Source organism: Brachypodium distachyon, chromosome 1, assembly GCF_000005505.3.
Source record: "Brachypodium distachyon strain Bd21 chromosome 1, Brachypodium_distachyon_v3.0, whole genome shotgun sequence".
Taxonomy (NCBI): Eukaryota; Viridiplantae; Streptophyta; class Magnoliopsida; order Poales; family Poaceae; genus Brachypodium; species Brachypodium distachyon.
In genome coordinates this window covers 40,932,352-40,959,445 of record NC_016131.3, presented here as the reverse complement: position 1 = coordinate 40,959,445, position 27,094 = coordinate 40,932,352, and the positions used below count along the sequence as shown (strand labels likewise).

At 44.4% G+C, this 27,094-nt stretch overlaps 3 protein-coding genes and 1 long non-coding RNA gene across 8 annotated transcripts; 2 read left to right on the top strand and 2 right to left on the bottom strand.

Moving 5' to 3' along the window:
* The first annotated feature begins 1,475 nt into the window (after positions 1-1,475).
* On the top strand, positions 1,476-8,642 carry LOC100823356 (formin-binding protein 4). 5 transcript variants are annotated; one of them, XM_010229447.3, is made up of 11 exons: positions 1,480-1,824; positions 3,694-3,774; positions 4,262-4,383; positions 4,864-5,495; positions 5,580-6,334; positions 6,431-6,775; positions 6,868-6,947; positions 7,360-7,455; positions 7,546-7,619; positions 7,956-8,091; positions 8,314-8,642. In XM_010229447.3, the coding sequence occupies exons 1-11, from the start codon at positions 1,737-1,739 to the stop codon at positions 8,395-8,397; spliced, it is 2,493 nt and encodes an 830-aa protein (XP_010227749.1). In that variant the 5' UTR covers positions 1,480-1,736; the 3' UTR covers positions 8,398-8,642. The 5 variants fall into 5 exon arrangements, 4 of the variants coding, with proteins under 4 accessions (XP_010227751.1, XP_010227749.1, XP_010227748.1 ...); XM_010229446.3 differs by having other exon boundaries at positions 6,422-6,775; XR_729605.3 differs by having other exon boundaries at positions 1,476-1,824; positions 5,580-6,775; positions 7,247-7,455.
* Positions 8,643-10,165: 1,523 nt separating this feature from the next.
* On the bottom strand, positions 10,166-13,057 carry LOC100823040 (protein translocase subunit SecA). Its single transcript, XM_003563887.4, has 5 exons — positions 12,742-13,057; positions 12,488-12,636; positions 12,218-12,379; positions 11,411-11,526; positions 10,166-10,555 (listed from the first exon to the last, which is right to left on the bottom strand). Exons 1-5 carry the CDS (start codon positions 12,902-12,904, stop codon positions 10,537-10,539), a joined length of 609 nt encoding a protein of 202 aa, XP_003563935.1. The 5' UTR covers positions 12,905-13,057; the 3' UTR covers positions 10,166-10,536.
* Positions 13,058-15,007: 1,950 nt separating this feature from the next.
* On the top strand, positions 15,008-17,207 carry LOC112270066. Its single transcript, XR_002962376.1, has 2 exons — positions 15,008-16,728; positions 16,814-17,207. It is a non-coding gene; the product is annotated as an uncharacterized LOC112270066 (long non-coding RNA).
* Positions 17,208-24,099: 6,892 nt separating this feature from the next.
* LOC104581583 lies at positions 24,100-25,594 on the bottom strand. The gene is made up of 2 exons (XM_010229445.3): positions 24,497-25,594; positions 24,100-24,392 (listed from the first exon to the last, which is right to left on the bottom strand). The coding sequence occupies exons 1-2, from the start codon at positions 25,359-25,361 to the stop codon at positions 24,376-24,378; spliced, it is 882 nt and encodes a 293-aa protein (XP_010227747.2). The 5' UTR covers positions 25,362-25,594; the 3' UTR covers positions 24,100-24,375.
* Positions 25,595-27,094: the final 1,500 nt, after the last annotated feature.

Below are 27,094 nucleotides of genomic sequence, written 5' to 3'. Positions count from 1 at the left end.
CTTGTCTTGCTAAACATATCATAGCTATTGACATCCCAAAATTCCTATGTACGAACCTGGCTCGCTGACACGTTGGATATGATGCCAACAACTAATTTGGCAGACTACGGTAGCCTGACGTGCCTTGTTAGGGGATCCACTGTCTCAGAGAGAGTTCTTCTATCTGATGAAACTGCATTGATCTCGATGCCCAGATAGGGCATCCCCAACAATGCTCATTATAAAAAGGAAAGTGAATACATAGGCGATTTTTTTTTGAGGGGGCAAAAGTGTGTAAATGGGTTGAGCGAGGGCATTTTCTTGTAACATGGGCCATAACGTGGGTCCGCCCATGAATGAATATTTTACCTCATCACTACTAACGACATCTCCAATAAATCATTAATAATATATAAGAAGTTACAGATTCAAGTGAGAGGATAGAGCAACAAACTAGTTTTTAGTAACAAACAATTTTTTCAATAAATATTTGATTATTACTTATGCCTTAATACAAAAGCCCAAACAGTTTGTGTACACGCAATTGTTACTCTACTTTTCTTCTCTTACGTCTCTACGTCATCAAAATGTCCACATGACACACATTTAATAACATTTTTTTTTCATTTCTTTTGACCCTTGGAAACAGCTCACATGTACAGTTGAAGATTTTTATTTTGAGAATCACTCGTAACTTTATTCAATCTAGAAAACTCTTACAAGTGTAGTGCTTAGGATCATACACAAAAGAAATTATAAAGTAACCTTAATAGCTAATAATTACAATGAAATCTCTGAAAAACATATTCTCCATGGATTCATCTTTACAACACGAAATACTATCCAAACTTCAGCAAAAAGACTGCGATTAAACTGGGACAGCAACATCGTCATTAGTATCATGCACGAACTTGACTACCTTCAAAGGTTATAAAAAACCCATTGAGTCACACATCTAAAAAGATGAGCGGTGAGCGTTGAATGTACTTGGACCGGGATGATCCCCTGTAAGTGCAGGTCGTCGAACCACATGATCTTCATCAGAATGCCAGAGAAAGATTCCAAAGTCACAATAGATCAAACCAACAAAAACATGATGACACACTAGTAAAAACTCATCAAATCCACATGAACGGATTTGCGAGGACACGAACTCAAAATCCGCAAGATCAGACACATCGAATCTGCGGTGAGTAAAACTCTTTGGCTCCGTGGCATTGCTCGATAAGGCATCCCCACAGCGGAGGAAGAACTATAATATCTTTGTTCTTGACGGCATCGCACTTTTCGACGTAGCGTTGCTGATGAAAATCACAAAACTCATAATTCTAAAAACGTAGAAAAACCGAGGTTCCCGCCACCTCGCAACGCCAACATGGCGACAGGAGATGAGGGGAACCGGCGAGTCCCGGGCGACGAATATACCGTTGGAGATCCCTAACAAATTGGTACGAGCAACATAAACGGGCCTCGTGGCCTGTCACAAACTTGGCCCTTCTCGTCGAGAAAACAAACTTGCCCGCACCCCCCATTGCCCCAAGCTCCCCGCTGGCGCTGTAGGATTCGCGAAAGCGCGAGCACGTTGCGGGAAAGCGAACTCTATCGAAGCGCCCACCTGCATGCTGCAGGTTCGCCGTAGGCCGCGTAGCCCGCCTCCCCTCCCTCCACAGGCAAACACCCCCGCGTCACCCTCCAAACCCTAACCCTAGACAAAATCTCCTCCCCCGGCGCCTGTTCGGCTCCCGGCGTTTCACGCGATGGGAAGGAGGAAGGAGCGCCGCCTGGCGGCCAAGGCGGCATCGGGCCGCAGGGTCAAGCTCGATCTCTTCCTCGATGCCTCCCCCGGTCAGTTCTCTTCCTGATCTGTTTTCGTTACATGCTTTGTGCCTGACCGTGTAGGTCATCACAGACAGCCATTTATTCGAGTTCCTACCTGACATATGAGATTAGTTGCGAATCGCGGGGGTTGATTATCTAGCTTACAATCGGCCTAGGCTTGAATGGAACTCGATTAGTTTGAACTCTGAACACTCGATTAGGTTACTGTGATATAGTTGCTTGGTCAGGAGTTGTTTGGCTGCCCGAATCTTGACCGCCCTGAATGGCTGAATGTGTGTAGCTTGGATTACCATCTCAACCTCAACTTTTTTGACTTGGGATAAGTTGTTTCATTCACGTGTTTGTCGCTTTGGGCTAGCTCGTCTGCTGTTTTGTTTGGTTTAGTGTACCAGTAAATTGTGGATGCGGTAACTGATGAGTCAGAAGGCCAACGAAGCTAAAACCTTAAACAGAAAGTGAAGAGTTTCATTCGCTGGTAGACCTGTAGAGTTTCATTTACACTTCCAGCGCATAATTTCAGGTGCATAGTTGTTGGATTGGCTTGAGTAGGTTTTGAACCCCGATCCCTGTTGATCTAGATCAGAGTTTGGGTTTGCTCATGTTTGAGCGGAAACTGTGACACGAGTTGTCAATCTCTAGCTCACAAAATCGCCGGAAGCAATCCACACCAAAACAACATGGTTAGCGTGTACTAGCCTCGTTTTGAGGGTTATCTTCACGCTGCAGTGCTTGTCTGTGGCGTCCAGGAGGCCAGGACCCACAACGTGTGTTCTTCCTGACTTGGAAAATTTCTGGGTGAAAATCTGAAGCAGCAAAGCAATTTTAGATTTGGACTCGGGACAACGCTGTGGGGAATTTTGAAGAAGGAAGTGGTGAATTTCGGAGGAGATGCTGTGGGAAATGGGAATTTTGGAGAAGATAAATAGATAATAGGTGGCCCCCCATCGGCCATCAAACTCGATGTGGCAACAAACAGCCTCACCGGCGCCACCTCCTCGCCGCCTACCGTCCTGCTGGCTGCTGTTCTCCTTGGAGTTATCCCTGCCCCCCATCGTCATCGAACGCGACGTGGTGACGAACGCCTGGTATCATCTAAGTTTGCTTGAGTTAAACCACTATGCTTGCTCCTGCAAGGCTGCAAGCTTGCAATGCAATCTTTCTTTGCTTGACCTTATTCGATTGATGTTCATGTTTGTGAATTGTCCTATAAAAATAATTAGTTTCTGTATTCTTAAATAATTAACGTATATATATACAAACGTATCCCTGTATCCATGTTTTTGGAAAATTATCATATTGCGGTATCACCGTATCGCGTATCGGATACGTATCCAAGTACCTGTGCTTCTTAGAAGATAATAGGCGGGCTTCCCAGCGAAATTTTCCCTCTAATGTCTTGAATGTGTGGGATTCTTAATCAATTTTATTAAGAATATATTATCTGCAATTTACTTTGGACTTTTGAGAAGACAAAGGGTCTGGTTTCGAAGTATTCACTGATCTTCACTCATTGCAAGAAATATGTCAATTGCAATTTCTAGTTCAGAACCATATACTGCACACACTTACTGTATGAATGAGCTAGCACTAAACATATGTTGGGATGTGCAAGTGGCTACCCCAGCCAAATGAACAAGGTGACATATGGAGGAAAACGGATCACTTACGCCAGTTACAGTAGAAAGAAGTAGCATGTATTTGTGGAAGAATGACTGATAATTTCTTCGGAACCTGCTCTTTATAAATGTGGAGATTTAATGCTTGGCTATTTCTTCCACTTGTGATTGTAATAGCATTGCTGGCTTAAAATGTTATTCCAATTGAATGTGATAAATATCTATAAGTGACCTGACTGTCGATACTTTTAACTTGCAGGGGATGCGTCTTCGAAAGAGGGAGTAGGAGGAGAAAACCGTGAGCAGCAAAGTGGTGTTCCCACTTCACCATCTTCCTCAGGTGGGTTCAATCAGTTTCCTTCCAAGGGATATGTAAAGAAGACATGCCTATGCCCTATGGAATGTAAATTGTGGTGGAAATTTGGAACATTTGTAAGCATGTATATGCTCCACATATCTGGTTTTGAGGCAGATATAGGGTTCCCGGCCTGCAAGGAACATTGAGTAAATTCTTCAGATCATGCTGCCACTGTCAAAACTGGGTGTTTGTCTACTGGTAATTTCTCTTTTGGCAGCATCTAAGCGTGGGGATCTCAGGATGTGATTGTTGCCACCTCGGTTCGTATGTCTCTTTCTTTATATTGTAGCTCCTAACCTGGTCTTTTATTATTGCTGCGTTGCTATATTGTGTTAAGTAATTTCAATGAACTTCCAATTTTTTTACTTTTGTATCTATATTCTGATTTCCTCACAGATACTAAAGAGTGTAATATAGAGTGCCACAATCAACCTTTTCGTATTTTTAATTGATGAATTTGTTTTTTCAGATAAGAAGGAAAATCCTCTGGCATTGCTTGGGCAATATAGTGATGATGAAGAAGAGGATGACGGTGCAGGAGCTCAACCCAATGGTGAAGCTAACGGGAGTCCAACAAACGCGAGTGTTGAGGTAAATCAAGTTCTCACCATTTTTGTCTTGTACGTTAATTCTTCAGCTTCAACTGATGGGCTTCTTGCTGCTTGAGCTGGACCAAGTAGGTTGAACTTTGTTTTGCTCATTATATAATCCTAAGATTCTTCTTCTACTATAGCCTAGCTGAAGTTAGTGGGACTTGTTAGCTGAAGTCTCCCATGAGTTTGCAATTTGCTTTTTTATACTATCTCTGATCCTAAATTGTTGTCGAAATATTACATGTATCTAGACGCTTTTTAAGAATAGACACGCCCATATTTGGACAAGTTTGAGACAAGAATTTAGGATCGGAGGGAGTAGTAGATTGTAAGTACTAAGCACTCTGTGATGCTTGGATGCTCTCTTCAGATTGCTTGTCGAGTCGACTATATCTCTCTTTTTCGTGCAGATAAGATAGTTATGGCAGCAAAGTTTCAGCTCACTAGGTTTTACAAGGAAACCTGTTTGTTGTTTCAGGTTACTCACGAGCGTGATAACACAGCTGGCGATAATGACGTTGTACATAGTGAACCGCCTGCTTCTGATAGTGGTCAGCAAGTGGCACCTCAAGCTGATGGTGTCAATAATTTCACAGAGAATGTTGCCGAGCAAATCACTGCCGCCCCTGAGCCAACTCCAGAAAATGGGTGTGTAACAGAAACAGAAGCTATTCCAGATTCATCTGGCATGCAAATTGTTGGTGACATTGGTGGGAACTGGAAAACTGTAATGCATGAACAGAGTAACCAGTGTTACTACTGGAACACAGTTACTGGAGAAACTTCATGGGAGATTCCTAATGGATTAGCTCCAGGAGTTGTAGCTGATGGAGTCACTTCTGCATCTATACCTACCCATGTTGAGTACTCAATAGAAGCTCAAGCACATGTCCCCCACAGCAATGTGGAGGCATATCCAAGTGATGTGTCTATTGGAAATGGCACATCAGCTTATACTGCCATGGGAATGGTGTGTGCAAGGGGGCAGCTTACTCAGAATGCTTATGCTTATACTGGAGCTGTTGCTAGTCATGAGTCAATGGACATTGATCCCTTGCGGCTTGCAAAATATGGCGAGGATTTGCTGCAAAGATTGAAGCTGCTGGAAAGGTGCTTGTCATTTTATTATCTTTGCCATTTCTTCTTCCCTTTATGTAGAACTGTGTGACCAATTTTTTTTTCATTGTCATGTAGGCCACATGGTGCCATTGACAGTCTTGAATTGATAAAGAGAGAAATTGAGATACGAGTATCAGACTGCAATGTGCTGTCCTCGTATGGTTCTTCTTTACTTCCATTGTGGTTGCATGCTGAGGTGCACCTTAAGCAACTGGAATTTTCAGTTTCCAAGTTTGAAGCTAGCTACACAGCCTACACTCATCCAGAAACAGAGCATGCGGAATACAAAGCACCTAATGAAGCTGAAATTTTGGCACCCTCTGATGCCGAGGGTTTGAAGTTTGAGGTTATCACTGTGGTTCCAATGGATGAAAATCTTAAGGTCGAGGAGCCATGTTCAACAGCGTCTGTACAGAACTCAGAAGAAAAAGATGCTGCAGCAGTTACGTCAAGAGTTGAACCAGACTGTGATGAAGATATGGATGTGGAAATGGAGGTTGATGAAGAAAATGTTGAAGATCAGGGTTGTTCCAGTTCTATGCCTAATGAGGAGCATCATTCATCAGAGCAAGTACGCTCACCAACTTTGCCATCATTGGAGAAATCTGCTCCTCCTCCAGAGGATAATGACATTCCTCCACCACCACCGCCAGAAGAGGAATGGATTCCACCTCCTCCACCTGAGAATGAACCAGCTCCTCCACCTCCTCCTGAACCTGAAGAGACCACCGTAGTGTCATATGTTCACACTGATACACTTACCCAGTCATATGTAGATCAAGCAAACTTTGGTTATGCGCTTCCAGGAATGGAGTACTATCCTGCTGCAGGTACAGATGGGACAAATGCCAACTACTATATGCAAGCAAGTGATTCTCACATTCTGCAATCGCAGCAGCATTCTTATTACGCACCAGTGTCTGCAGGTGGCATATCTATTCCTGTTGATGCCGCATCTATTCCCCCAGTACCTGGTTCTTACTATAGCTATCCTTCAGTCACCATGGATGCCAGTGGAGTAGCAGCTGAATCTTCTGGATACTACGCTTCATCAACCTCTACCATTTCTAGTAGTGCACTAGATAACAAAACAACATCAGCTCCCATTGATGCTACAAATAGTGATGTGAATCCCATAGAATCTGATAAAGTTATATCCAAGGAAGCCAAAATTGCATCTTTGAGCCAAGCAGTTGGAGCAACATCAGCTTCAGGAACCGTACGTGGAAGTTCTACACAAGCTTCCACCAGTACCACTAATCAGACTAAAGGTAATTTGATTATTCTTTGTAAGGACACACCTTGCTGGCGTAGTTATTTCCTTAATGGCAAGCATTGATTGACCTTCTGCACCATTTTGCAGTTCATCGTACTAAGAAGCGACCTGTTGCTGTTGCATCATCACTGAGGTCTAATAAGAAGGTATCGAGTCTGGTGGATAAGGTATCTCTCTCCAACTAAACTCCCAAGTCTACTGTGAAGTATTAGTGAAAATAACAACTATTTCTGCCCCCTCTCTCCCTACCATCCAGACACCAAACGTGGTGTGGACATCATTGGAGAAATTGAAACAATGCCATTTCTGTCCATGATATGCATAATTGCTAATTGTGTATACTCAACTATTTTATTTCGTTGTGCACAATATATCTCATCGAGAAAAAACAATTCGTGAAAGTGGGATCGTAATTGCGTGTTTTCCAGATTATTTCGTCTCATGTTTATTATTTCTTATTTTAAAGGCAGAGCAATCTGTTTACATGGTAGTGCTTGAGCAGAGGTGAGTGGTGATGTATGATAATTGTTTCCCAGTCAATTTCACTTCGCTAAAGCAACTTTTTGTTGTTGTAAACAGTGGAAAGCTGCCAAAGAGGAGCTGCGTGATGAAGAGGAAGAGGAACCTGAAGATGCTTTGGAGGCACTTGAAAAAAAACGCCGGAAGGAAATAGATGTAAGTCATGCAACTCCCTTTTACTTTGTCTCTTGAGAACACATACACAGCATGACTAATGCTTCTGAAACCACGTTCCATTCAATTCAGGGGTGGCGGAAACAACAAATAGCTAGCGGAGAAGCTAAGGAAAATGCCAACTTTGTTCCCCTTGGTGGCGACTGGTATAAACCTTACCATATGATGGTTGACAATTTCTGTTATCCCACAAAGCGCCACCTTCATGTCAACATATTTTTTCTTAGTTTTACAGTCTCTGATCTCCTGGAATATTTTGTTATGTAAAACCTCTTCTGAGTGATAATTTTCAAACAAGCCAGCTCGTAATTTATTTTTGGAAATGAACTCTTATTGCGTCAGCATTGAACCTGGAGTTGCAAACCATGGCATTGTAAGGAGTACAAATGTTATGCATGGACACATGTTTTTTTAGTTAGATTTACTGGGTGTCGTTATTGTTTTTTACCCTAGATCAACCTACTAAGCTTCATCTCTTGCAGGCGTGACCGTGTGAAACGCAGAAGAGCTGAAGCCAAGAAGGAATCTAAGTCCGAATTTATTCAAGCAGTTCCGGAACAGCACAAAGGACAGCCTGATCTTGTAGAGCTTTCCAAGGGTCTCCCTTCTGGGTGGCAGGTTAATACTTTACCTTGTTCCATACGCTGACATTATGTTATCTGTTTTGTCTGTATTATGTGTCATATCCATAACAAAATCTGCATCCCAGCTTCCAATAAATGCATTATTCTTGCCGACTACATATCACAGAATAATCGAGAAACTGAAATGTTTAGGTGACAACCTTTATTCTTTGCTCCAAGGTAGTGTATTATTATTAATCTTGTTCTTCCCCTCCAGGCATACATAGACGAGTCTACGAAGCAAGTTTACTATGGGAACAACCTCACATCTGAGACGACTTGGGACCGGCCTACCAAATGAAGATAGGACTGGTTGAAGACGATCAAGTTTTGTTGACTTGGGACCGGCCTACCAAATGAAGATAGGACTTGTTGAAGACGATCAAGTTTTGTTTGTAAATATCTCCTTGCCTCTTTACTTAACACGACACACTGATGATCTTACAATTGCATGAAAGTGCTTGCCTACATGGCATGTTCTGAGAAGCAAATCAATCTCATGTTATTTATTCTGATCGCAATGAATTGTTGTTTCTCTTGTTTTCACTGGAAGATCCCATCGGGGCGGAGAGATTGTTTGCTGCGTCGATTTTAGTCTTCAATTTTTAATGTCGATTGGCAGGTCTTTTCAAAACATCATACTTTTGGAGTCCCAAAAATTAGCAAACAATCTTATAAATTAACCATGCTTACTTTTCCAACGATTCCAATGCTGCCGTCCTATTGGTTGAGCAAAGGTGGAGATGAAAGATACTGGAGAGGTAAATGAATAATGAAATTAATTGCATGATGGAAATAAGTGGAAGACCGACCTAAATAATTTTCAAGTTCATTTTGAACCTTGTGCTTGCAGAGGTGGGACAAATCAAACCTTGACATGCAAATTCCTATACTTGGCACCCTCAACTCCCTAACGGTCCTTAGTGGATAAAACAGGTCTGGGGGCTGGAAATTCTGACGTGGAGGGGTCAATGACGGGATCATTGACTAAACGAGGCGCACAGACCGAGTGGCCGGACAAGGGTGCAAACGAAATCCCTAATTTAATCGACGGCGTTGTGTGGAAATGAAATTAGTTCAGAATGAACAAGGCGAGTGTTCAGTGACGGCGGTAGGTGGTGAAGATTCAGCGTCGTGGTTGTCAGCGGTAGGCGGCGAATATTCCTCTGGCGCGTGGCGCAAGTTCTTCTGTTGGCGGTCGGCGTCGTTGGAGAACGGCGCCATCAAGGTCGCCGGTGCCGTAACGGGAAGGCGCGATGAGCTATGAGCCAGCGAAGCTCTGCTACTACGGCTTGAAGGCGCCCAAGTGGAATACCGTGCCACATTAGAAATCCCCATTTGGAAACGAATAAAAATAGCATAATGACCGGGATTCTTTGGAAACGAATAAAAATAGCATAATGACCGGGATTCTAGAGGACAGGGTGCCAACTTCAGAGATTTGAAAGTTGGGGTTCGTTTTCGTCAAGCTCTACAAAGACAAGGTTTAAAACAGATTTGACTCTCTCCATTTGGAAACGAGTAAAAATCACATAAGGACCGGAATTCCAAGGACAGGGTGCCAACTTCAGGGATTTGAAAGTTGAGGTTCGTTTTCGCCGAGCTCTACAAAGACAAAGTTTAGAACAGATTTTACTCCCCCCATTTGGAAACGAGTAAAAATCACATAATGACTGGAATTCCAGAGGACAGGGTGCCAACTTCAGGAATTTGAAAGTTGGAGGTTCATTTTCGCCGAGCTCTAAAAAACAAGGTTTAAAATAGACTTTACTCTTTATGCGACCCTATTTACTCTAAACAGGACTCCATGTACGGATATTTACTTGTATGCTTCTTGCTTCGTCGCATAGGGAGTGCTTAAGTTGCTTCAATGCCCGTTTGCATGTTGTGAACAGTATGTTATGAAAATACACTATGCAGTCTATGCTGATTTTTTTTCCAGTTATATGCAACAGCAGTAAAATAGGGATTTGAGGTTTGATTATTCGAAAGTTGAACTCGATATACAATTTGATCTTTCTAAAGAACTGATAATAGTAGTGTGTCATCATCCATCCATACAACAAAGAAGAACAGAAGGCAGTGCTTCCCGCAGGAAAGTTTTAAATTGACAAAATGTGAAAACCCTCCCGTAACGTCAATGTACATAGAACTTCAGAAGCTGAGCAACGGAAAGGCTGAAAACTTACTCAAGCTTGAATGATAAACAAACAAAAAGTTAGCAGAAGCCAGCGTGGACATTGCAAAAATTAGGCAAGTAATGCAGAGCCCGATTAAGCTTTACAAGTTTCACTGCAGGTTTGGAACAACAAGACAATGTGGAGGATTGCTGTCACTGAGGCAGGCTTGTTGGCCAGTATGAGAATTGCAACGAGCTTTTCTTGATCATGACAAGGCAAAATGGCCCAGGTCAGCAAAGCAAGCAAAGTGGGTTTTCACATCAAGAAGCTCCACAACACCTTCAGATTTGAGGCAGCCAAAAGAGAATGACATTACAACATGAGCAACATAACAGCTTACAGTATTGCAGCAAGAATATGAACCAACACACTAAATGTAATCGGTGGACGGTGAGAGCATCTCTAGCAGGTTCCGCCCTAAAATGGTTCCTAATCCCTAAAAACTGCCACCATTCCCTAAAAATGGGTAAACCCCCTCTTCAGCAGGTTCCCTATCCCATCCCCAGTCCCTATTTTTTTAGGGAATTCCCTATTTTCTCTCTCCTCAACCCCAAATCTAGCACACGTGGATTATGGAAACAAACATCTACCATATAAAGATTAAGTTAGCCTAAGTTGAGTATGGCGACGTGGGGCAGTGAACCAAACAGGATTTGGAGTTCCATTTATACATTTGCGTAAGTGAAACACCATTTAGTACTGAGATACATAAGAATGGAGAACTAGCATATCAGCATAAATGGTCCAACCCTCCATGGCTTACCAACCTATATCACTGGTGAAGGATAAGACACAAGTACCTTCCACTAATAAGTCATCAACGGTTCAAACTTCCTTCCTACACATTTCATTAACCGAGGGCAGAAATTCCGCCACACAAGATATAATTGGTCCAAATCATGTAGATACTAGAACTATATCCACATTTTTGCTAAGAGTTATAACCATGTGCTTACTGATTTTCTAAAACCATATTCCTTGTTGGTTAAAATATCTACAGATTTCCATCTAAAAGACGTTATGGCACACGTAAATAGCGGCAACCTGATTCCCAAAGGTAAAAACCAATAAAAGTGTGGTAACAGAACATCATGAATAGTTTAAGAACAGAATCAGGCTTGGAAAAAATCAAACCTTTTATATCGTTTCTTAGAACCACATGGGCAGAGAGCATTCCTACTTATCTGACCACTCTTTTCCAGATTAGATCGTCCAATGTCCAATGGTGTATTACCCATTAGATTTTGCACCTACAAAGGAGAAACAATTCAGACAATTCAGCATGGCCGCAAGGAAATCCAGATAGCATATTGATCCCATACGAGGCAAAATAGCAATACTTCTGAATCTTTGAGAAGCTTAATTCTAGAGCCCATAGAAGGAACAAGCATCCTATAAAATTGAAATCTGTTAATAAGTGATATGGACCTTAACTTGCATCAGGTCCTTAGAGTTACATGATATGAGGAGACATACAACGTTTGGTTCATAAATGTTAATGAAGTGATATACAAAAAATGAGTCATAAGAGTACTTTGCATTAAACAAGAGACATCAAACAACAGTACGAAAGAGTTACTTCGAAATGAGAAATGGAACCAAAAGCATATCCTGCATTGACCAAGTTTATAGTTTCACACATTCAGATACCAGGCAAATTAGATGCTTAATAATGAATTGCTTCACACTAAGATGGCAAAATTGGGCTACAACCTTCTGTCATCGTCAGCTGATCCTCTTACACTGATATTCTAAAAACGTTCTTAGCATTTTCTGGGTCTCTAATATTTTCTCCCCTGTCCTATCCCCTCTTACTTTCATTCTTTGATACATTGACCATGCACATTCTGCCCCTCTTCAATGACTAGTCAGAAAAAAGGATTAGCACTGCACCCATGTCCGACAGTTGGTACGGTTAGGTCTTATAAAGACCAGAATTACCTCACTAAACGACTTTGGCATTGGCTTCCCCTCTTCCTTGAGCTTTTCAATTTTCTTCTGGGCCTCTTTAGCCCATGTGTACTTGGCCAGTATGTGCTCCACATCAGCAATCGTGCAGTTGCAGTGCTTGGTGGCACTAATCTTGTCACTGCTTTTGAGTTTCTGCGGAGCAAAGAGCAGCGCATACGATGAACCAACAACCACATCGAACTACCAAAGCATCCCGTATTTGGAAAACGACGCATCCACTCTATTATTATCTGTGTATACCTCGCCGGTGGGGTCGATGGTGGCGAGGTAGCGGAGGACGGCAGAGTGCTTCTCGAAGGCGGCGGCAACAGTGGCTTCTCCGGCTCGCCCGGACACGTAGTTTTTGAAAGTTCCCACCTTCTTCGCCATATCCATCGAATCCGCAAACTCTGCACATCCAAAGAGGCAGAGAGCCCCCAGAATCAGAACACCCCCACTACCAAGAGAAAGAGAAAAGAGTGACAATTCTCGGATACCGCTGCGAAAGTACTTACTTTGGAGGGTGAAGGAGGAGGAAGGGGGGAAGGGTGAGTCGTCGGGCTTCTTGCCGATGAAGGTGCTCTTGATCTTGTCGATCCACCCGAGGGAGGCGAGATGTGGGGTTGAGGAGATGCCTCGAGAAGCCGTCAGAAGATGGAGGGCGCGGCGGGAAGCCATGGGTGGCAAGCAGGGCGGGGCGGGGCTATCGAGTCTCCGGCGAGCTGCCGACGGCGGTTGGGTTTCTTGGTGGGGTTTACGGTGGCGACGCCCGAGAAGGACTAGTAGGAAGAGAAGATGTATGAGATGGGCTGGTAAGCGCAAATAAGCGCATGCCCGTGGGCCGTTTAGCAGCCCGTATGGTCTTTCCGGAGATGGGCTTAGCCTAACGTTCGCCCGATTAAAAAGATAAAATGAAATCCACCCCTCAAAAAAAAAGATAAAATGAAATCCGGAAGGCAAATGATTCCTGACGGAACCGTCGGAAGCGCGCGCCTGGCCAGCAACGCTACTTGCCCGCCGATTGCATAGTTGCATCGCATCGCCAGAGGCACATGCGGCGCTTACAGCGTGGTCAGTTCGCTGATTATTTTTAACGTTGTAAAGGGTGTATTTTTTTTTCTAAGTACAGAAGGTCATTATGTGGCAACAACTCTGATGCAGTGGCGGAGCTAGGAACTTCTAAAGGCCATGCCTTGGTAATTTAGAAAAAAGTTACAAGTTAATGCTAGAATTAGTAATCAGTAATTGGGCTACACCTGGGGCTATACCCTCATTTGCCCCAAGTGTAACTCCGCCCCTGCTCTGATGTACCGTGAAAAATGTTTGTTTCGATGTTACATGCGGGATTTTCGATGTTGCGATGGATTTCCAGGAACCGATGCTGCAACAAGATATATAAAAAATATTGCATCCATGATTTTGAAGTTGAGACGATCAAACACACGAGATTCAAGATTTAACGATGAAACCTCCCCGACGGATGCCTAGCATTGCCCAATTCGAAAACTTTTGTCTTAGCCGTGATCGGTTGAACCTCGGTCGATATGCTAAAGAATGTTAGCTTTTGCTGGCAACCGGTAGAAAAAAAGCTAGTCATCAACCTAAAGAGCCGAAATGTGAAAATAATTAGAAACGATACTCGGGCCGGCATCTTATGCCAGTTAAAAAATTCCGTGTTGCTCTTGTCCAAACGATGAGCCATGCTCACTACCACAAACCGATATATCCCTGTTGGGCGGCTTCTATTCCTGTCGGGTCCGCAGCCGGCCGACAGGATTAGAAGTATATTCCTGTTGGTTGGGTAGAACCACACAGGAGAAAAAAAATATTTCTGTCGGCCAAACAAAAACACACATGAAAATGTATATTCTTGTCGGGTTAGAAACCAACACACGGGAATAAACATATATTCCTGTCGGCTAGTCCAAACTGACAAGAAAATAAGCTCTTCCTGTCGTGTTTTTTGTTGGGCTGATAGGAAAAAATTCTATTCCTGTCGGGATTATTATTTGGTCGACAGGAATATGTATTTTCTGTGGGTTATCGACCGACAGGAATAAGACTTGAAAATGTTTTTCAACTTTTTGACTTACCAAATGAGCTCCAAATTAGGTGAGGCTAAGCAAGCAGTCATGTTACACACTAACAAGGTTGAAATCAAATTATCGACATTACACGCGCAATATGATCATACCCTTCTTTGAATGGTACAAGTAAATCAAACTTATGTTTAACATCATCTATTCAATTACTCTCGGCACATTTTTGTTTATTGGATATAATATGATTTGGCCATATAGTGTAACATAAGAATCGTGTAAAAGGTTGGGAATGTATTAGATGTAATTTTTATTTGATATTAGTTGGACAAAATAATGTGTTTTTGATGTTTTGAAACTATTTAATCAAGGTAGTATATGAAATAAGTACCAAAAATATTATCCCAAAAATTATGAATCAATCTACGAGCAAGCATTGATTTGATTTAATCAAACATATAAAATAATATTTTATATCGTCTATATTTAATATATACTCTCTCCGTCCAACAAAGAATGTCTTAAGTTTGTCAAATTTTGAATATATCTAGGCATGACTTAGTGTATAAATAAATTCAAATTTAATCCAAATTGAGACATCCTTTGTTGGACGGAGGAAGTATAATTTATCATTTTGTTTCTATAATGTATTTTTCTGTTGGTATACGCACCAAAAGACGCACAGGAATTTTACCACCCGCCTCTTGAACACAGGCCCAAGCCCGTTAAAACACTCCGTATCTTCCTCCCAGCGCCAAGAACCCTAGCTATCCTGCAGTCCCCTCCGTCGTCGCGCCCACCCCCACCTCCGCTCTCCTCCTCCATCGCGCCGCCCCCGTCTCCGCTCTCCTCCGCCGTCGCGCCGCCCCCGCCTCCCCTCTCCTCCGCCGACCCGCATCCCCATCGCGCCCCTGCCTCTCCTCTCTTGCTCTCTCTCCGCGCGAGCTCGCCACCGACCGCAGTGGCCCCTGCAGGTCGCCGCGCCGTCGACCTCCCTTCCTCGCGCCCCCGCCTCCCCTCTCTTCCTCTCTCTCTCCGCGCGAGCTCTTCACCGGCCGCCGTAGCCCCTTCAGGTCGCCGCGCCGTCGACCTCCCTTCCTCGCGCCATCCTCCTCCCCGCCTCAGATCTGCGGCGGCAGGGTGTGGGTTTGGCAGCGGCGGCCCTGTGCGGACGTGGCGGCGGCAGGATTCGATTTGCTTCGTCTGCTTCGATCTGGTACCTCCAAAATCCCAGGTATAAACTATAAAGAACAACTAAAAAATGCCAGGACTGCTTTGTCTGCTTCGATCTGGTACCTTCAAATGTGGATTTAGATGCTGCTAGTACGAAGTCAGTTGCTTTTGATGGCTGGTGTATCACATTGTATACTGTTGCACTCTCAAAGGCACAGATTGTACTCCGAGATCATGTTAAGCAAGTTGTTCCATCAACCTGGGAACCGGCTGCTTTGGCAAGGTTAGATGCTCATTTTAGTCCAAACATACCTTAAGAGGCTAAAACCATGTGGCTATTGAAATAAGATAAGCCTCTGTATTTTACTCCTTCAATAAAGTCCAAATAGTCTAGTTTCTACTACCATTTCTCTGAACTGTTTTATTTCTTAATGATACAATCATCGTTGATGGATGGATAAGCCTCTGTGCTTTTATTAAGTTTTGCGTGAACTGAAATACCCTCCTTCCCTTTTGAATAACTGAGACATCCAAACAACTGTTTATGGTTTTGGCATTGTGGTAAACATTACTCTAGTAATAGTAGTTTGTACTTTACCTTTTTTATTAGCCTTGACAAATTCTTTTGGTTCTGAAATCTGAAGTTTCACCTATCACATTTGTTTGTTAACTTCTATTTAAACTATTGGTGTTATTCTATGCATAGTTCCTAGTTATATTATATGCAAATCTCTTTATGGATATATCTTTCTCAAAAATACATGGCATATATAGTTTGCTACTTTATTTTGCACTGACAAAAGCATGCTGGTTTATGTGCAGCCTGCATAGCTGTTTCTATCCGTGAACATCTTTCTGAGGTTAGGTATATTGTACCCTGCTATTTGTTGTTTACAAATTAATGAAAATTGCTTTGATTTTTTTTGTTCAATAAGGGCATACAAGTTTTTGTCTTTCATCTATAAGGTCATTTGTTGGCAAATATAAGGATTTTGCAGATTGCTAGTCAAAGTATTTCTGCTATGAGAGAAGCTAAAGTTTCAAAGAGAAGGCGAGCACCAGAATTTGCTTCATATAGGTTCATGCTAGTGTCGAGTGTTATTTTAGTTTTGGATATTCAGTTTTTGTTTTGAATCTTATGTTTTTAATGGAGCTGCAGGACTAAAACCATTATTAACTACAGCTTGTTCTAATTTTGCCAAATTGATGTTATCATGGATTTTGCAGTAAATCAATGAACAATGCAGTGGACATGTTCAAGTACTTTGGTAGCAAATGAAGTGTCATCCAGTAAGATCTGTTCGGTCACAAGCTTCTATACAATAATGTCTTGTATAACTTGGTTTCTATTGTACCATTTATTCTCCACTTGTAGGGACTAAGGCAGGGATTTGTTGCAACTCAAGTGTTTGTTTTACTGAATCGCTACCACAACGCTGATAAGGTTTCTAGACCATGCAAGTTATGAAGGCTATAGTAAGGCCAAGTTGTCAAAGCTTCTCAGTTGATTTATTAGTTTTCTGCTTCCAAGTTTAAATAGATCTAGGTTGTCCTGATCTTTCGATTTCCTGTACTGAGAAATGCTCATGTACTGTACCGCTCCGATGGCATGAAAAATTCTAGCCATGAGCTTATGTATTGTACTGGTTCGATGTACATGAAAAATATTAGCCATGTGTAACAATTATTTTGTTTTGATGTAATATGGGCTGAATATGTATGTGGGCTGTATTCTGGACCGAAAGAGGCTCGTGTGCTATTTCCTGTCAGCTTTTGTGCTATTTCCTGTCGTGCCTGATGCCACTAAAGCTTTATTCCTGTCTGTTATTGTCACATTTTCCTGTCGGGTAACCACACAGACCTGGCGACAAAAAATGTGATCCGTGTGTTACTTTATTTTCCTGTGCGTGCGCTGACAGCAGTTACCCGTCAGGAAAATTCCTCGACCTGACAAGCCTCAACCTGACGACGGATTATATCCTTGTCGGTGGCTGACGGGAGTGGCCGACAGGAACTGTGGACACACATGCATATTGGAATATCCCATCCCTGTCTTCTATTCCTGTCGGCTGGCACACAGGAGTCATATTCCTGTCGGTTCTCGATCGACAGGGATATTCGCGTATGTGGTAGTGGCTTGTAATTGGTTAACTAGGTAGGTTAAGCTTGGCTAAGCTAGGTGAGGTAGCTATGTACTATACAAACTCCAAGTCGCTATCTACCTATAGAATGTGATTGACCTTCGGAGCAGGGGTGGATGCAAGAAAAAAAATATAGTGAGGGAGGAAACATGATTTATACACAACTTATAGTATAAAAAGGTAAGGACCTATGTAGAATTTTCAAATATAAGAGGGGGGGAGGGGGCAGGCCCCTGTCTCCGCCGGTGATTCGGAGCCACACCAGCGAACACCACCTTATTTCCGTTCTTCCGTATGTTATCCAGCGCAAGAGTATCCTGGTATCCAATTTTCGGCGTTCCTTCTCATTACCGAAGTTCCACAACAAGACCTCTTGCCAAGGTCTGATGCGCCGCTGCCGGCAAACACATCAGGTTACCCCAAAGCCCCAAGATCACAGCCCAAACTTGCCTGACTACCACAAATCCAAGCAACAGGTGTGAGATGCACTCATGTTATTGATTGTTCTCACATTCTCAAAAACTGACGAAATCGGTGTTCAATTAGCAAGATTTCAATTGCAAGACTTGTATCCAAAACTGATAGCTTTGAAAAGCGTTGATGAAACACGAGAAATCATTTCACCTAGAAATTCCCAATTGGTCAAAATCAAAAGTAAATGATGTTGACGAATCTGTTTTTGACCGTCCGAACAGCAAGATACTCCCTCCTTTCCTATATTAACACTACTACAGAAAACCCCATCCGTGATCCCACTTCAGTGGCGGTTAAAACGGACCAAAAAACACACCACCACTGGAGGCCTCTCGAGGCATCCACGAGCGCCACCAGTGGCGGTGAATATTGTCCCGAAACAAGTCAATGCCACTGGAAAAGCCCATGGAAACCCTAAGAACCACCAGTGGCGGCCGTAAAAAAGAACCGCCACTGGTAGACCATCCGATACATGATGGTACTACTCAGTCTCAGTGACCTTCCCTGAACCCCTTAAGCACCGTCCGATCATCATTAGTTTAGTACTCAACCGGAACGGGGAACGCACTGAGCACTGAGTAGTAACCATCGGTAAGTGGGGTGGCGGAATCCTTTTTACGCTGGTCGGAACTCGTGTAAACTAGCGAGGTGGGACTAAAGCGGGGAAACAGGTGGGCGATCTCCAGTGGCGGGTCTCAGGTTACCCGCCACTGCTGAGGCCTCCAGTGACGGTTTATTCTTCCGCCCGCCGCTGGAGGTCACCAATGGCGGTTTATCCGTACACCCGCCACTGGTGACCTTCCTATATATAACTACTGTGCGAGCTCGAAGCTCTTCGAGCTCGCGCGTCTGTCTTGGACCAGCTGCGGCTCTGCTCCTCACGGCGGGGAAGCCTTGCCAAAATTGATGGCGGCGGCTCCAAGGTAGCTCTCCCCCCTTCTCCTTCTTCTTTCTCTCCCTTCTTCCTCCGTTTCTTCTTCTTCAATTTGGCCAAAAAGCCATTAATGGCGCGGTGGCCGGTGGTGGCAAATCCGGCCCCGATCTCTCTCCGGCGGCTCTCCCGAGCTGCCCCCGCTGTCTCTGGAGCTCCCCTTCACTCTAGTGAGGGCCCTCACTCTCGGATCCCTCTCTCTCTCGCTTTAATTTCGCTCCGATGAGCTCCCTCTCTCTCTAGCTCTCTCTGCAGATCTCTCTCTCTCTAGCTCTCTCTCTGGACTCCATGGCCGTTGATGCCTATCGGGGAGCTTAGCCCCTAGGGGTTAGCCCTAGGGTTAAGCTTAACCTGTGGACCGGTGTACGTGCATGTTCAAGCATATTAAATGTGTGTTGACACCGGCCTTCGTGCCGTGTATTTCTTATGTGATGTGATACCGGCCGTCGTGCCGATGTGGGTGGGGGTAATTTGGTTTTGATGCAGACATCGAATTTCGTAGTGCAAATTGCTATTTGTTAGTAAAGGTCATGATGAAATTTTCCATTTTTGTTGATCAAGCTGATTCGTTTTTTTTAAAAAATTGTGTTGTAGCTCGATGGGCCGTGCTTGGATGTACGAGGACAGGTTACGTGTTGAGTGGATAGAGCGGCTGAAGACTTTTGTTGATGCCGGCGTGGAAGATATGCATAGGAAAGGGGGTGATAAGATGTGTTGTCCCTGTGTGAGATGTTGGAACAGCAAGCTGTACGAGCCAGAGGATGTCGAGATGCACTTGCTCATGCGGGGATTTGTGTCTGGTTATTCAAGGTGGACTTCTCACGGGGAGGATGGCATTGAAGTCAATGACAGCATTGAGATGGAAAACATGGAGTCTGACGACCAGCCTGGTGAAGAAGCATACTGTGGCGAGGATCCAGTACAGGACGTTCCAACCGGTAGGATGGTTGAAATGCTGGACGATCAGCATCTGCAGAATCAGTTGGATGACCCCGAGGATGAGAGGGTGTCCCGTAAGTTCGAGAAGCTGAGGGAGGATGCCGAGACACCGTTATATGAAAATGCCGGCGTGGATGAAGGGGCGCGTAGAGATAAACAAAACTTTTCCTACGCGAACTCCCAAGATCTAGCCGAGGTAGAAGGCCACGAGGATTACCACTAGACGCGCAGTTGCGGATTATCGATGCGGCGTCTTGATGCAGTGCAGTCCCTCGATCCGATCCAGCCGATCCAATCCCGCGATCGTCGAAGTGCTGAACGTACAGCACCTCTGCCGGTATCCACACGTGCGAGGAGGAGCTCCGGCGGCGGACTGCTAGGTCCGGTGCGACGGTTGAACTGAATCGGGCTAGGGTTCTCAACGCATGAGAGTGGAAAAACCGTACCCCTTAGGCATCCCACGCCCCTGCTTATATATCGAGTGGAAGTAGGCTCCAAGCCTTGTGGCCCATCCACCCTGCGAGTCCAACTCGCATTGTCAGCCCAATTCCAGTTCGGGTCCAACCCGACCAAATACTTGCTCCCGCTCTTAAGTGTGTGACCCCACAGGCTCATGGTGACTTGGACACGATTGGAGTCCGACTCACAATCGATCAATCGGTAGCGGCTCCTAGCAGAACGTGCCGACTCCCAAGTACCATCGAGTCATGACGACGTACCTTCCAATGTGACATACGTCTTAGTCCCTTTTGCCTCACGATATACCTTGTCGAACTATAGGCGATTAATCGTCATCCCTTTAATAGTTCAACTCTCTTCTCGATCTGTGATATACGATTCATCCGACTAACTCTTAGTCGATCGACCCGGTTAACAGTTAACCAAGTCGCGCATGGCCATGCTTCCCGAATCATATCACTCGAGAGGGCCCAGAGAATATCTCTCCAGTCGGAGGGGCAAAATCCCATCTTGGTTATCCACATCACACAGCTTGATTCTCAGTCAACCCGAACTCTGCCTTTATAACTGCCCTGTTACGGAACAACGTTTGACAGAACCTAAGTTGGTGATCCACAACTCGGATTGTGCGATAACCTCAGGTCTAAGGATTACATTGATTGAGACATGCAAATGACGACCTACTCGTTGCATCTCAATATGGGTCAGTCCGACTCGCTAAACTCTTTAGCCGAGTCCGTGTAAACTGGAATGACATCACCATGCCCATGACAAGTGGAACCGAGTCATCAGCCAACTTTCACATTAGTCTAGGTTATGTGTCCAGCACAACCTCAATGACTAAGGACAATTTAGTATGAACAACATGAATACATAGTTCCACAATCAAATCACATATTCAATGATACATATCAGATGTTCAAACAAGGACAACTTAATAATATTTATGAATACATTGGGAATTACATCATACATGATTGCCTCTAGGGCATATTCCCAACAGTCTCCCACTTGCACTAGAGTCAATCATCTTGACATCATATGTCTAGACATCTAATGCCCATACCTCTCATGTGCGCCTCATGCTTAGGCTGTGGTAGCGCCTTTGTCAACGGATCTGCAATGTTTGCATCCGTGTGTACCTTGCATAACTTGATATCACCTTGTTCGACGAACTGGCGAATGAGGTGGTAACGCATGAGTATATGTTTGTTCTTCTGGTGTTGTCTAGGTTCCTTAGCTTGTGCGATAGCACCATTGTTGTCACAATATACGTCCAATGAATTGGACGCGCCCTGAACCACACCAAGATCAATCAGGAGATTCCTGATCCAAACGGCTTCCTTTGCTGCCTCTGAGGCAGCAATATACTCAGCCTCTGTTGTAGACGCAGACACAGTATCTTGCTTGGAACTCTTCCAGCTCACAGCCCCTCCGTTCATCACGAACACATATCCAGATTGCGAACGAGAATCATCTGAGTCGGTGAGATAACTCGCATCCGTGTAACCCTTTACACTGAGTTCATCCTCACCTCCATAAACTAGGAACATGTCCTTAGTCCTTCTCAAGTACTTAAGGATGTTTTTAACTGCTACCCAGTGGCTTTCGCCAGGGTCAGCCTGGTATCTGCTTGTTGCACTTAGAGCATAGGAAACATCAGGCCTAGTACAAATCATGGCATACATGATGGATCCGACTGCCGAAGCATACGGGATCGCACTCATCCGATTTCGCTCATCAGTTGTCGAAGGACACTGAGTCTTGCTAAGCTTTACACCATGGGACATCGGTAAGAATCCCTTCTTAGACGATTCCATGTTGAATTTCTTCAACACTTTGTCCAAATATGTACTTTGACTCAATCCAATGAGCCGCCTAGATCTATCTCTATAGATCCTGATTCCCAGTATGTAAGTTGCCTCACCCAAATCTTTCATTGCGAAACTCCTTTCCAATGATTCTTTGGTTTCTTGCAACATCAGGACATCATTTCCCATCAATAATATGTCGTCCACATATAAGATTAGAAAATTTACTTTGTTCCCACTAAACTTCTTGTACAAACAAGAATCATGATCGCTCTTGATGAAACCAAACGATTTGACTACCTCATCAAAGCGAATGTTCCAACTCCGAGATGCTTGCTTCAGTCCATAAATGGATTTCTGAAGTTTGCATACCTTGTCAGCGTTAGCCGGATCGACAAAACCTTCGGGCTGTATCATATACACGTCCTCAGTTAAATTTCCATTGAGGAAAGCCGTCTTGACATCCATCTGCCATATCTCATAGTCGAAATAGGCTGCTATAGCTAACATGATCCGAACCGACTTAAGCATGGCTACGGGCGAGAAGGTCTCGTCGTAGTCAACTCCTTGAACCTGTCGGAACCCCTTCGCGACAAGCCGTGCTTTATAGACAGAAACATTTCCATCCATGTCAGTTTTCTTCTTAAAGACCCATTTGCTCTCGACGGGTCTTGCACCGTCTGGCAGATCAACCAAGGTCCAAACTTGATTTTCATCCATGGACTTTAACTCAGATCTCATGGCTCCAAGCCATGACTCAGAATCAGATCCCACCATCGCTTCCGAATAAGTTGTCGGCTCATCACTGTCTAACAGTAATACTTCACGAGCACTTTGCAATCTAGCAGATCTCCGTGGTTCTGGTGCTTTTACCGGCATAGATACCACGACCGGCTCAGCCTCTAAGACTGTAGCTGACTCGCCTCTAGCAGGTTCCTCCCGAATTTCTTCGAGTTGCACTGTGCTCCCACTGACTCCCCGACTGAGAAACTCTTTCTCAAGGAAGACACCGTTCCGAGCGACAAACACTTTGCCCTCTTCTCGGTTGTAGAAGTAGTACCCTAAGGTTTCCCTTGGATACCCCACGAAAATACACTTATCCGACTTGGCCGTGAGCTTGTCCGACTGAAGTCGCTTGACGAATGCTTCACAGCCCCAAATCTTAAGAAAAGACAAACTCGGCCTTTTGCCAGTCCACATCTCATGCGGTGTCTTCTCTACCGATTTCGATGGTACTCTGTTTAGTGTGAACGCTGCAGTTTCTAGACAATATCCCCAAAATGACAAAGGTAGATCTGTTCGACTCATCATTGATCGTACCATGTCCAACAAGGTCCGATTCCGCCGTTCTGATACACCGTTCCTCTGCGGCGTACCCGGTGGAGTGAGCTGAGGAACTATTCCACAACTCTTTAGATGGTCATTAAACTCATGGCTCATGTACTCGCCTCCACGGTCCGACCGTAGAAACTTTATTTTCTTGCCGAGTTGATTTTGTACCTCACTCTGGAATTCCTTGAATTTCTCAAAGGCTTCCGACTTGTGTTTCATTAAATAGACATATCCATATCTACTCAAATCATCAGTGAAGGTAATGAAGTACTCATAACCACCTCTGGCTGTCGTGCTCATTGGGCCACATACATCACTATGTATTAGATCCAACAAGTCGAACGCCCTTTCACAACTCCTTGCAAAAGGCGTCTTGGTCATTTTGCCGAGTAGGCATGACTCGCATGTCTCGAACGACTCCAAGTCGAACGAAGTTAAAAGTCCATCATCATGGAGCTTCTTCATGCGCTTCCAACTTATATGACCAAGCCGACAATGCCAAAAGTAAGTCATTTTCAGATCATTTGGTTTTAACCTTTTCACATTATTGTTATAGACTGATTCACTATCAAGATTCAAAATAAATAACCCGTCCAGGACGGGTGCAAAGCCGTGAAACATATCTTTCAAATATAAAGAACAACCATTATTCTTAATATTCGACTCATAACCTTGTCTCATTAAACATGAGGCAGAAATAATGTTTCGACTAAGCACTGGAACATAATAACAATTATTCAGCTCCATTAAGAATCCTGAAGGTAAATGAAGTTGCATCGTGCCGACTTCCAACGCAGCGACTCTCGCTTTGTTGCCGACTCGAATATCAACCTCGCCTCTTGCCACGCTCCTAGTTCTTACCAGCCCCTGCAACGAGTTGCAGATGTGAATTACTGATCCGGTATCATATACCCATGAACTGTTAGGTGCATCAGCAAGATAAATGTCTATAACATTACAAACAAGCGTACCTGAGTTAGAAGTCCCACTTCCACTCTTGGCTTTGTCAGCCAAAAACTTGCTGCAGTTCCTCTTCCAGTGCCCATCCGTCTTGCAATAGAAGCAAGTGGATCCAGCTGCAGGAGATGGCTTAGTCCCTGAGGCAGCGCTCGGGACAGAGTCCTGAGTTTTGCCTCCTGACTTAGCCTTCTTCTTCTTAGTCCAAGAACCCTTCTTGAACTTAGCCTTATTCTGCACCATCAACACTTGACTGGTGCCTTTCTTGAGGTCAGCCTCTGCTGTCTTGAGCATCCCATGTAGTTCAGTGAGCTTCTTATCCATACCATGCATGTGATAGTTCGAGATGAACGGAGCATATGCACTAGGAAGAGAGTTCAGAACTATATCTGTAGCGAACTCATCGCTTATGGGAAAACCCAGCCTATCCAAAGACTGCACGTAACCAGTCATCTTGATCACGTGCGGACTCAGTGGATCGCCGTCTTTGAGCTTACAGCCAAGCAAAGCTTGAGAGACTTGATACCTCTCGGTCTTTGCCTGAGCCTGGAACATACTTTTGAGGCTTTCGATCATATCGTAGGCCTCAACATTCTCGAACTGCTGCTGCAAGTCCGGTTCCATGTGTGCAAGCATAAGACAGCTAATTTCCGTAGACTCATCTCTAGCCTTACGGTGGGCATTCATGACAGCGACTGTCGCATCTTCATCAGGCTCATCTGGGAGTGGAGTGTCTAGAACATGGTCCTTCTTTTCTTGCTTGAGGACTATCCTCAGATTACGATACCAGTTGGTGAAATTAGTTCCATTAAGTTTATCTTTCTCTAGGATCGACCTCAACGCAAAAGTGGACAAATGAGGAAGGTTGCTAGGTGCCATTGATCTACAACAGAAAATATGCAAAACACTTAAGACATGTATTCATAAAAGAGCAGGAATATTAAACGCTTTAATACTTATGCTCCCACTAGAACCAACATCTCTCCGATGGTTACTAAGTGATTCAGGATCCTAAATAAGCAAAACGACTAGTGAGCTTTAGCATCACCGCTAGCCGCCAAGTGATCTAGGTAGGCAACACCTTGCCAATCGCATCTCATACGACTCCTGTTAGTCGGGTGGCATCACATGCCCCGGCTCCCGACCTACCGAGCCCCGAGCCCCACAACCGTTGTGATGGACTCGTCTAGCTTACCAAGTGCTTCCGCTGTAAGAGTCCGACTCAAACCCACCTAGTTGGAAAGAATTGGTAGCACCTCAATTTCATGAGCCCACTATCAAGAATGTCCAACTTGTGATGGTGCAGCACTTGGCGGGGCGACCGACTAGACCTTCTTTGAGAGATTTAAACTACCAACTATCTAATAGAGGTAAAACTGAGACATAACAATAACACAAATAAAGCAATTATAATGTGAAATGGTATGGCTCTCTTCATGGTGATCTCCATCTCCACAAAGCTTGTAAGTAGACTCGTGCCAATTCTTGTCACGTGCCGCCTTACTCCATGTCGCCGACTTGTACATCGGATTGCATGTCCTCCAGGTTCTCCAAGTAGCTACACTAGCTAGTGAACGGAAATTACATGGAAAATTCGACACGCAGGTCGTTATACAATAAATGACAGCACCTAGGCTCCAGCCGGCTGACAAAAAAACGTGACACGCAGATCACGTATGGATTACACACATCACATGCACATAAGCCATACCATTCACAACATCCTGCAAAACAAGTTATGCATAGAAACGATATCTATCGGCGTTGTGAATCTCGCAACGACATCTAAGGCGCTACGACAGGGCGAAGCCGGCGGTCCCGCTAGCCGGATAGCGGGCGGGGATCGAAGGGGCAGCGCCCCTCGCGGGTGCGGGCAGCGCCCGACGATTTTTGGAAAACGCAGATCAAATCTGCATTCCGATCATGGATTTCTTCATCGGATAAAACAATTTTACGCAGATCCGATCTGTGTTCCGATTCGACCAAACTCTTTGATCTTCGATCACCGCAACTGGATTTACGTGTCACAGTATACCCCGATGGCGGAAACCGACCGGTAGGGGTATGTCGTTCCACGACCTTAGCAGTATGATCACGGACAACAGATCATCCATATCCCCGAGTATGATTGATCCAATCAACCTTGTACAAAACCGATCTATCTCATAGACCGACCACCAAAACAGCAACTAGATCCAATCTAATGCCTACTGCATATCACATATGCGCGATCAAGGGCCTAATACCAGAAGCTACCGCTCTGATACCACTGAAGGGGCGCGTAGAGATAAACAAAACTTTTCCTACGCGAACTCCCAAGATCTAGCCGAGGTAGAAGGCCACGAGGATTACCACTAGACGCGCAGTTGCGGATTATCGATGCGGCGTCTTGATGCAGTGCAGTCCCTCGATCCGATCCAGCCGATCCAATCCCGCGATCGTCGAAGTGCTGAACGTACAGCACCTCTGCCGGTATCCACACGTGCGAGGAGGAGCTCCGGCGGCGGACTGCTAGGTCCGGTGCGACGGTTGAACTGAATCGGGCTAGGGTTCTCAACGCATGAGAGTGGAAAAACCGTACCCCTTAGGCATCCCACGCCCCTGCTTATATA

Bases quoted from the DNA above. Each gene is read 5' to 3' on its own strand.
- LOC100823356 (XM_003563888.4), top strand. From the start codon at position 1,737: ATGGGAAGGAGGAAGGAGCGCCGCCTGGCGGCCAAGGCGGCATCGGGC. The intron at 1,825-3,693 runs GTCAGTTCTCTT...TTTAACTTGCAG, and splicing joins CTTCCTCGATGCCTCCCCCG to GGGATGCGTCTTCGAAAGAG. The intron at 7,456-7,545 runs GTAAGTCATGCA...CATTCAATTCAG, and splicing joins AACGCCGGAAGGAAATAGAT to GGGTGGCGGAAACAACAAAT.
- LOC100823040 (XM_003563887.4), bottom strand. From the start codon at position 12,904: ATGGCTTCCCGCCGCGCCCTCCATCTTCTGACGGCTTCTCGAGGCATC. The intron at 12,637-12,741 runs GTAAGTACTTTC...TTGGATGTGCAG, and splicing joins CTCCTCCTTCACCCTCCAAA to AGTTTGCGGATTCGATGGAT. The intron at 11,527-12,217 runs GTAATTCTGGTC...TCTCCTTTGTAG, and splicing joins TGCCAAAGTCGTTTAGTGAG to GTGCAAAATCTAATGGGTAA.
- LOC104581583 (XM_010229445.3), bottom strand. From the start codon at position 25,361: ATGGCACCTAGCAACCTTCCTCATTTGTCCACTTTTGCGTTGAGGTCG.